This window comes from Esox lucius, chromosome 7 (assembly GCF_011004845.1).
Source record: "Esox lucius isolate fEsoLuc1 chromosome 7, fEsoLuc1.pri, whole genome shotgun sequence".
Taxonomy (NCBI): domain Eukaryota; kingdom Metazoa; phylum Chordata; class Actinopteri; order Esociformes; family Esocidae; genus Esox; species Esox lucius.
Genome location: NC_047575.1, coordinates 22,356,126 through 22,367,098, shown reverse-complemented (window position 1 = coordinate 22,367,098; position 10,973 = coordinate 22,356,126). Strand labels below are relative to the sequence as shown.

General features: G+C 41.8%; 1 protein-coding gene across 1 annotated transcript; it reads left to right on the top strand.

The window, feature by feature from the left end:
• Positions 1-452: 452 nt before the first annotated feature.
• serpinh1a (serpin peptidase inhibitor, clade H (heat shock protein 47), member 1a) lies at positions 453-4,395 on the top strand. The gene is made up of 5 exons (XM_010870664.5): positions 453-596; positions 1,978-2,631; positions 2,730-2,828; positions 3,188-3,420; positions 3,562-4,395. Exons 2-5 carry the CDS (start codon positions 2,016-2,018, stop codon positions 3,862-3,864), a joined length of 1,251 nt encoding a protein of 416 aa, XP_010868966.3. The 5' UTR covers positions 453-596; positions 1,978-2,015; the 3' UTR covers positions 3,865-4,395.
• The last annotated feature ends 6,578 nt before the right edge of the window (positions 4,396-10,973 follow it).

The window sequence follows — 10,973 nt, the reverse complement described above, 5'->3', positions numbered from 1 at the left end:
ATTATACAGACACAGACGTGGCACTGGGGGGATGGGAGGAAGGGATTGACAATAAAACCTGGGAAGCATTTTTATTGTAATCATAATAATGAATTCAGTTTAATTCCACGGTTATTCTACACCCTAACAACTATTATTATTTGGTCTCATGGAATTTGATATATTTAATGATCTGTCAATCTGAAATTTTAAACTTTGTGCAGCATTGTTTTGTAAACTATAATTTTGGTCTATGATGCATGGTTTAAAACTATACAGTAGACAACATTACAGATGCTGTATTAGTTTGCCAGTTTACTACAGCAGGAATATAATACAGCCTCAGTAGTAATATTCAGGAATACACCACTCTGAATTTCATAGAACCTGAGGATCAGGCTTTAGGACCTGGAAGGGGAAAGTCCCCCTCACATAGCTGCTTCAGAGTAACTGGACACTGGGGGAGGACCCAGCTCAGCTCACTGTGCTTAGAAAATCCCTGCACCTCATTGAAATACTCCTTTTCCCAACTTCTAGACATTGATTTTCCAAGGTATATAGACCAGCTGAAGGATCTGCCCTTGTGAACGCTGTGAGAGACGCTAGAGAAAAGTCTGGTAAGTTAAAGGAAAATGTGATGGGAGTGACCAGGGGGAGGGGGACTCACTGTACTGTTTTAACTGCAGGAAAACTACTGACCAGGAATGTGAGATGTCCCTCCATTTTGCATTAGAATAAAGTTTGATGTCGTTGAGCAATGTTGCTTGCCTGTTAAAAGGAAAAGATGCATGCATGAAAAAAGTTGCCGGATAATTAGATGCTTCACCTTAACAGTCCACAGTTACTGAATGAATTACATAACAGTGACAGTGCTGCTTAAATGGTAGTTCTACTTTACTAGTAACGGTGCCACCCAGCAACAGACTATTTGTGCTCTGATCTGACTCACAGTTGTCTCTCCCAGGGGGCTGTAACACAGTGGGCTGTAAAAATGTAACACAGCGCTTGGTCTTACAGAGTGGTAAGCAGGCATTATATAGATTAACAAGAGGGAAAAAATCAGTGTAATTTATACACATGTTCAGAGAGATATGAATGATTGTCAATTGGAATATACATCCTCTTCTAAACACAGTGGCAGAGGGGATTTGTAGGTTTTATTTCCAATAATCTTTACCAATATTTGTAGGCCTACAAGCTACAATGTTTCTAATTTATGGCTTAAAAATGGCTGTGATTTGAAGTAATACATATGTAAATGTAATATACTGCAAATATACAGCTCCGGAAAAAATTAAGAGACCACTGCACCTTTTTCTTCCAAGAAAGTTGAAAATGAAAATTTTGAGGGAGGAACAGAAGGTTGAAAGTTTCTGTTCCTCACTCAAAACTTTTTTGGAAAAACTCAGAATATATACTATTAATATAAGCTGATCTTCAAACAATACTTTGAAAAATCATTGTTCCTACACTAAAGAAATGACAATCTCTGTAAACTGATAGATTCAACTTTTTGCTATGAAAAGAAGGTAATCCATTCCACGCTTCAGAGGAAGCATTCCATCCATTTGTTTAGATTCTGCAGCTTAGATCCTGTTAAAACTTGTCTGGTTAGTCCTCCTGCAGGGCAGTCAGATAAACTTATTCTAAATACTGTATCATCCAGAAGGAAAACATATTATTGAGCCACATCCTTCCGGGTACAACCACAGCCCTCAATGCATGACCTCAAAAGTTGACATGTAAATGCACAGACTGTTTAAAATGTCATAGGTATTCTCCTTGAATATCAGAAAACACTGCAGAAGGGAATTATCTCCTTAACTTGACTGATGAAAACATTAACAGAAGGCCCACATAGGGTTGTCTGTTCTGAAAGTCCAGGCCAAATATAATTGCATTTTCCTCTACATGAGGAATTTGAGGCTGTAATTGCTCTGATTCTCTTTAAATAAATCCACTGTAAAAATCTAACATATCAACTTTGTCTGTTTCCAGGTCCTGCTGACACCAAGTGGGAGATTAACCAGGTAGCCATGGTGACTAACCTGCTAGAAATTGTGACTAACCTGGTAGCAATGGCCTTCCTGGCCACGGCAGCCTCTGCTGCTACCGCCACATCAGCAGACAAGGTCCTGAGTAACCATGCCACCCTCCTGGCTGACAACAGTGCCAGCTTGGCATTCAGCCTCTATCAGAACATTGCCAAAGAGAAGGACATGGAGAACATCCTCATCTCCCCTGTGGTGGTGGCCTCATCCCTGGGTTTGGTCGCCCTCGGGGGCAAGGCCTCCACTGCTTCTCAGGTCAAGACCGTGCTGAGCGCCGACAAGGTAAAGGATGAACAACTGCATGCGGGTCTGGCCGAGCTCCTGGAGGAAGTCACCGACTCCAAGGCCCGCAATGTCACCTGGAAAATCAGCAATCGCCTTTACGGCCCCAGCACGGTTAACTTCATAGATGCTTTTGTCAAGAACAGCAAGAAGCATTATAACTATGACCACAGTAAAATCAACTTCAAAGACAAAAAGAGTGCTGTGAAGTCCATCAATGATTGGGCAGCTAAGTCCACCGATGGCAAGCTGCCTGAGGTCACCAAAGATGTGGAGAAGACTGATGGGGCCATGATCATCAACGCCATGTTCTTCAAACGTTAGTTCTCTCTTACAAAGCACAAATATTTGCTAAATATCCTCTCTTTTGTTTATTTTTCTAGCAATGTAATTGTCATTTACGTTTTGTCTGAAAAGCTCATTGGGATGAACAGTTCCACCATGCGATGGTGGACAACCGTGGCTTTCTGGTGCCCCGCTCTCACACCATTGGAGTACCCATGATGCACCGCACAGGTTAGTTAATGACATCATAGCCTTTGAAGATGCAGTCTGGGACTTCAACAAATATTTTTTGGCAATGTATGTAATATGTTGTTTATGTGTATAATCAATAGATAGAATCAATACATTACTTACCTCACATGAAATTTCCAATTTGAAAGCGATTGTTTTTGATGACAATCGTCACATGCATGACATAGTACACACTTTTCTGGGACCTATTTTGGCTCAGTAGTGCAACTTTTAGAACCAGTGCCGCCCCCAAAAATATAATATTGTACATTTGGACTGAACTGTGAGGTTTTCATTACAGTGTGAAATCCACGCTTTAGAAATGTCTTAATCTGTAACTATACTGGGTGTACTTGCAGGTCTCTATGGCTTTCATGAGGACACAGTGAATAAGCTGTTCATCCTGAGCATACCCCTAGCCCATAAGAAGTCCAGCCTGGTATTCTTCATGCCCTACAATGTAGAGCCACTGGAGAGACTAGAGAAGCTGCTGACCAGTAAGCAACTAGACACATGGATGGGCAAGCTCAAGGAGACAGCGGTGGCTGTCTCTCTGCCCAAAGTCAGCATGGAAGTCAGTCACAACATCCAGGTACTGGAAATGCCTAAAAATGACCCCTGGTCATTGGTTACAATAGCATTTACAAAACTGATGCTCTTATGTGGCTGAGATTTCAGTAATAATCCTCATGGGTTCTCCCTGTTTATCTCTGTTTCTTTCCCTCTCACACAGAAACATCTTGGGGCCCTGGGTCTGACTGAGGCTGTGGATAAGAAAAAGGCAGACCTGTCCAACATTTCTGGGAAGAAGGACCTGTACCTGTCTAATGTCTTCCATGCCTCTGCCATGGAGTGGGGCACAGATGGGAACCCCATAGACACCAGTGTCTTTGGTACTGATAAGCTGAAGAACCCCAAGTTGTTCTATGCTGACCATCCATTCATCTTCCTGGTGAAAGACACCAAGACCAACTCCATCCTCTTCCTTGGTAGACTGGTCCGGCCCAAAGGAGATAAGATAAGAGATGAATTATAACACAATGAAGTCTTAAAAGTATTTTTCTAGGTAAAGGAAGAAGAGTGTGAAAATGAATTGTAGAGTACATTCCAATTTGATAATCTGTGCCAACATAGGGCAAAATGTGTCTGTATTTTGCAATGTGTTGTAAAAAGTGCACGTGTGCTCTTCCAAAAAAATAACAAACTTCACCTTGAATGGATTTAATCCAACACAATCATCTACTTGGGATCCGAACAAAATTTTGCACTTTTCAAAAAGATTGATACTGAGTTTGGATTCCAGGCTAGTCATCATCCCCACAGTATGTTAGAGTATTTAAATTAAGGGTAGATCCCAGGATGAATGTTTACATTAAGAATGATCTCCTAGAACATTACCTTTAATGTATGATCAGCATTCTTCCACTGACCAAGTTAATTTATTTATATTTAATTTTTTACATGTCATATCCCAAATGAATGAATGCTCGTTTTTCACGATTGTTTAACTTGAATTGGAATCCCAGGAATTTGTATTTAGCTGTTTATTAAAGTATTGACAAATCAACATCAAACTACTATTTTTGGATCATTAATAACTCTTTATTCAGGTAGAGTAAATTCAGTACTGACAACTCTTAGAAGACAAAATGAAAATAATAACGAATATTTATTATTTAAATCTTTAGGGTTTTCGGGATTACTACTGTAGGTCTAAAAGAAAAACTACTCATGTGTTAATTTCATTCAAAGGTGCACATAATTACAGTATATCTATCCGTTACCAGAATATCTCATTGTGAGTTTGGGAAAATGTTTCTAATATTTGTAATGTAATATTATTTGTTGCTTAGGGCAACAGACTAGGGAGGCTAGCTTGTTTAGTTTATCTGTCTAGTTACCATTATGAACTGAGTACTCAATAAAACAACAAATTGCAATAGTCACATTTATTAATAAATCAATCCTAATAATATTAAAATAACTGCAGTCTCTGGTCATTGATTTCCAGCTACTTTCCAGCCAGGTGTCAGCTGAAGCGAATGCGAATTATGTAAATTCTAACAGAAAAAACATATAGTTTGACACATCAAATTGAAAGCATTTCAAATAGTGGTATTTGATCATTTTGATATGCAAAGACCCAGTGGCAATCGTTACCATTAGGTAAGGTAGGCATTCGCCAATGGCCCCAGAAGGCCTAGGGCCCTGTGAAAATTCAAACTGAAATAACATTTTAAAAGTATAATAATACATTATTTTATTTTTTTAATCTGATTGTGTTAATGAAAATTATACTGAAATTAAAAAAAATGCTGCATTTCCCGGTGGTGAACAAATGCTCATTGTTCAATATAACAATAAAAACAAACGACTTAGTCGTTCACAAGTCTTTTTTACTTAAGCAAACACTCGGTGCTAAATTTGTTGTGGTTATCATGACAATCTAAAATAAACTTTTACACATTCATTATTGTACCATGCAACCAATTATCAGTTACAAATATGTCTTCATAATGCTGCCGGCTTGATCGATCTTTGCAAACGTAAAACTAACAGCGGTTTCATGGAGTAGGCTACAGAGCTGGGAGCCAGGGTATTCAGTGGTTAGGGCAGAACTCCACTGCCAGCTGTTGAAATTAACAAAACAATTGTTCAGTTGAATGATAAAACTGAACAAGTCAGTCGTTCATGTGTCTTATTTACTTAAGCTAGGCTAACACACGGTGTATAAATTGATGTGTTCATCATGAAAATCAATAATAAACTTCTACACATTCGTATTTGTACCATGTGTCCAATTATCATTTAAGTCTTTATAATACTGCCTCGGTGCTTGTATTCATCAGTGTTCATCATGTCATCAGTAATCAACTAACTACAGTATATTCATTATTGTAGCCTGCATTCATTTGTCAGTTATAAACATGTCTTTATTATGTTCCTGGCTTGATCTATTTGATTAGAAAACTGAGCTGGTTGCCCGGTTACGAACCAAGTGATCATGTTATAGAAATCCACTGCCAAACATTCAAATGAAGGATATAACTGAATGAGTCACAAGAAAAAAGGACTTGTGAGTCCAGAGTCATTCAAAAATAATGAATCAATCGCGAAATGCACATCACTATTAATCAGCATGAGTCTGCTACACTATACGAGAGACGGAGGCAACATTTTGAAAATATTAAACACTCATACACCAATCAGCCATAACATTATAACCAACTGCCTAATATTGTGTGGGTCCCCCTTTTGCCATCAAAACAGCCCTGACCTGTCGAGGCATGGACTCCACTAGACCTCTGAAGGTGTGCTGTGGTATCTGGCACCAAGATGTTAGCTGGAGATCTTTTAAATACTGGAAGTTGCAAGGTGGGGCCTCCATGGATCGGAATTGTTTATCCAGCACATCCCACAGATCCTCGACTGGATTGAGATCTGGGGAATTTGGAGGCCAAGTCAACAACATGAAATCATTGTTGTGTTCTTCAAACCATTCCTGAACCATTTTTGCTTTGTGGTAGGGCACATTATTCTGCTGAAAGAGGTCAATGCCATCAGGGAATACTGTTGCCATGAAAGGGTGCACATGGTCTGCAACAATGCTCAGGGTAGGTGGTACGTGTCAAAGTAACATCCACATGAATGGCAGGACCCAAGGTTTCCCAGCAGAACATTGCCCAAAACATCACACCGTAATGTATCCTGGTGCCATGTGTTCTCCAGGTAAGTGATGCACACACACCCGGCCATCCATGTGATGTAAAAGAAAACGTGATTCATCAGAGCAGGCCACCTTCTTCCATTGCTCCGTGGTCCAGTTCTTATGCTCACGTGCCCATTGTAGGCACTTTCGGCAGTGGACAGGGGTCAGCATGGGCACCCTGACAGGTCTGTGGCTACGCAAACCTATATGCAACAAACTATGATGCACTGTGTGTTCTGACACCTTTCTATCAGTACCAGCATTAAAATGTTCAGCAATTTGAGCTACAGTAGCCCGTCTGTTGGATCAGGCCAGCCATTTATGGCTGGGTGTTGTGTTATTTTGAGGGGATAGCAAATTTATGCTGTTATACAAGCTGTACACTCACTACTTTACATTGTAGCAAAGTATAATTTCTTCAGTGTTGTCACATGAAATGTGAGGGGTGTACTTTTGTGAGATACTGTATAGCAGATGTCCTGAGATATAATTATTAAAGAAGATCACAATAAAATATTAAAAGTTTTAGCTTTGAGCTTGAGAAAATATGAGCTTCAAGAAATTAGGAGATTCTTAAAACCATTTAAGGAAGACAACACTTTAATAGAGAATGTTATTAGGGCTGCCATTACCAACTTTATTCAGCCTACCAAACCATTGTAACCCAAGACCACTGAAAGACTTCTTCCTCTCATTAACACACCTCACACCCACTCTCCAGAATACCAGTACTAGAGTTGACTGAGGACAGGAAGAGGGCTCAGCGAGGACCATCCAGTTTAAAATCTATGGAATAAGTTGAGTCTGAGGTAACAAAGCCACCTCCTCCCTCCAGAATCCCATTACTGCAGAAGAGGAATGCCACATGCAATGGGAAGAGTCAGGAAGGACTGAATGCATCTTCAATATCTCAGCTGAAAGATAAGACTTCTGTTCATCCCATGCTGATGCCACTGGGACCGATCCAGACCAAGAGGAATCAATCTAGGGTGGTGAAATACGTCAACCTCCATAACCTTAAGCCCTTGAAGGCGGTCCATGGAGCCTTCAAGGGCTCCCATTAGAGCCAGAACTACTATGCCAAACAAAAATTCAGAGAAAGAGACACTCAAGCCAGTCAGGCCGTAGGGCAGCCCTCGTCCTGCTGCTTCAACTTTTATACAACAGGCTGTGAAGAAACACGTTCAGTTCACACCTCCATCTCTAACTACATACGATCTACCACCATGCCCTGTAGAAGTGGTGTTGGACGTCATCCACTCTGATCAGTAGATGGCATATCTGAAGGCCAGGCTGTTGGTTGTAACCCAGGACTTAATCTTGATTCAGAGTCGGACCAAGATGGATGCACGTGTTGGAGAAAAAGAAAGCCTTGGAATTGTGGCAAGGGTGCGGAAAAACATTGCGGACATCTATCTGGTACAAAAACAGATAAATGGTCCGTGTGGTCCGATCCAACAGACGAGCTACTGCCGCTCAAATTGGTGAAAATGTTAATGCTGGTACTGATAGAAAGGTCGCAGTTTTTTGCGTATGGGTTTGCGTAGCCACAGACCAGTCAGGTTGCCCATGCTGGCCCGTCCACTGTTGTAAGCGCCTATAATGTGCACCTGAGCACGGACCAATGGACCACAGAGTAATGGAAGAAGGTGGCCTGGTCTGATGAATCAGGTTTTCTTTTACATCGCGTGAATGGCTGGGTGCGTGTGTGTCGCTTACCAGGAGAACACATGGTACCAGGATGCAATATGGGAAGAAGGCAAACCGGCAGATAGATGGAGGACAAAGATTTATACATTCATTAAAATCATAAGCTAAGTTAACATTAACCAACAAGCCAAAAGTTTATATAGTCAAACATAATGCCACAAGTTGAGAGCACAATGAAGAACACATCTTAAACATGCAAAAGCTAGTTTCTGGTTTTGAGAGAGCTTGGAAATAGGTTGATAAATGTTAAAACAGCATAAAACAAATGAGTTAATTTGCTGACTAAACCTAGCCATCACAGAAAACCACTTGAATCAATATTTAATTTTCTATGAGGTTTCAGTTCGAGCTAGACTAATTCAGGCTTTATAGTAATTGAATGCCTTAGACTTATACACATCCCAGTGCCATCCAAACTCAACTACTTAACTTTCCTCCTCCTTCTCTTCCACTTTAACCCAGCTCTCCCTCCTAAAGCCTCTGCCTCACCTCCTCCTCTTCTATGGCTTTTTGGCCTTCACAAAGAACACCTGTCACATTGTCCACCCCGACCCTCAAGTCCTGCGGCAATGTGTACCACTCCAGCCTCACCAACCTGTACACCTCCAGCCTCACCAACCTGTACACCTCCAGCCTCACCAACCTGTACCACTCCAGCCTCACCAACCTGTACACCTCCAGCCTCACCAACTTTTACACCTCCAGCCTCACCAACTTTTACACCTCCAGCGTCACCAACCTGTACACCTCCAGTCTCACCAACCTGTACACCTCCAGTCTCACCAACCTGTACACCTCCAGCCTCACCAACTTTTACACCTCCAGCCTCACCAACTTTTACACCTCCAGCCTCACCAACCTGTACACCTCCAGTCTCACCAACTTTTACACCTCCAGCGTCACCAACCTGTACACCTCCAGCGTCACCAACCTGTACACCTCCAGCCTCACCAACTTTTACACCTCCAGCCTCACCAACCTGTACACCTCCAGCCTCACCAACTTTTACACCTCCAGCGTCACCAACCTGTACACCTCCAGCCTCACCAACTTTTACACCTCCAGCCTCACCAACCTGTACACCTCCAGCCTCACCAACTTTTACACCTCCAGCGTCACCAACCTGTACACCTCCAGCCTCACCAACTTTTACACCTCCAGCGTCACCAACCTGTACACCTCCAGCCTCACCAACTTGTACCCACTGGCCTTCAAGCCTCATCCAGGGGCACCACAGGGATGTGCACCCTGGGCCCCGATGAGGAGCAGGTGGCCCCTGGGGTGGAGGTGGCCCAGGGTCCGGTTGAAGATAGATGTGAGATATAAATACTATGTTAATCTGGGGAAAGAGAAAGTGGGATGTACTTTTTTCAATTCTGGAAAGTGAGAGATAGCAATTTAAAAAGTGTCATAAAGAGAAACCTCAAACAAGTGAAAGACCAGAGCAGTTAAGCCAGAGGTGTAGTTATCCCAATCTCTCCTTAAACTCCCATGGAGTTCTTAGGGTTGCCTGTGTCTGACTCCAACATGCTAAGTATCCACAAAATATCACAATCACTCAGGTATCAAGCACCTAGTTTTTAAAAGATAGCCCACAAGGCACAAACTACAATTTCATTAGTCTGACCTTGACACTTTTTAAGGTACGTTCAAAAGTATGAGTTATGCAAAGACTGAATGTTCTTGGTGTTTTATTGACAGAAAGGTACAAATATGAACAACGCAGCTTAACAGAATCGTCCTGGAAACAGGTCCTATCTTTATGTAATTAAAGGGATAGTTTGGGATTTTGTTAATAGATTATTATTTTTTTCTTCGAGTTGGATGAAGTCATGGTTACAATTTTAATTTCTCTGTGTACAGATTAGAATGAACAGGCATTTTAGCATTTAGAAAATGCTAACTAGAAATGCTAGATTTTCCCATAGACTAAGGGTCTATTTGCAATGTTGATAACAATGGAATGCTACTATAATCAAAACTGTCACAGACAAGTTAGTTTGACTGCAGGGACGTTTTGAAGGGGCATCACTGCCAAAATCCCTGTCTATCCCTTTGACCTGTCTTAAGAAAAAGCAAAAAACAAGCTAACCCTAGTTCGATAACCCTGGCATACCCCTAACAGGGGTTGAGCAGGGCCTCCTTTGGGGGAGATTTACATGCAGGGCGAAAGCAGCTTGTCCACAAAAGCTCCAAAGCCCATGCACAGGTTGCTGGTGATGCGGCACATTTCCTGGGCCAGGCCTTTCCCCAGGATATGCAGGCGGTACAGATCATTGTTCACGGAATACGACAGGTACACTGGGTAGTCCTCCACCTGACGCCCCTTCACCGTGAACCGCTTGGAGTTGTTTGCGGGGCGGTGGATGTTTGGGATTAGCTGTTCAGAATGTAATAATCTCACCTGGGCTGAGGGTGTACAAATCTCACCTGGTATGTGGGTGTTATAATATCACCTGAGGTCTTCGTAATAGCCTATAATCCTGCTATCATGGCTATAGCTTAGAACCCCCCCCACACTTCCCAAATCCAAATTTGACACCTGAGTTTGAATATTTGTCAAACACCTACAGGTGGTAATCTTTACTACACAAATAAAGTGTAAAGCCAATAACATTATACTCTGTTACACAGAGCAGCAATCCCTCAAAAAAAGAGAAGTGATGGTTAGGGAGAGGCGAGGCCAACCCCCTGGAAGCACCATGCACAGCTAGGATGAACTGTCA

Bases quoted from the DNA above. Each gene is read 5' to 3' on its own strand.
- serpinh1a (XM_010870664.5), top strand. From the start codon at position 2,016: ATGGTGACTAACCTGCTAGAAATTGTGACTAACCTGGTAGCAATGGCC. The intron at 2,632-2,729 runs GTTAGTTCTCTC...TTGTCTGAAAAG, and splicing joins CAACGCCATGTTCTTCAAAC to CTCATTGGGATGAACAGTTC. The intron at 3,421-3,561 runs GTACTGGAAATG...CCTCTCACACAG, and splicing joins AAGTCAGTCACAACATCCAG to AAACATCTTGGGGCCCTGGG.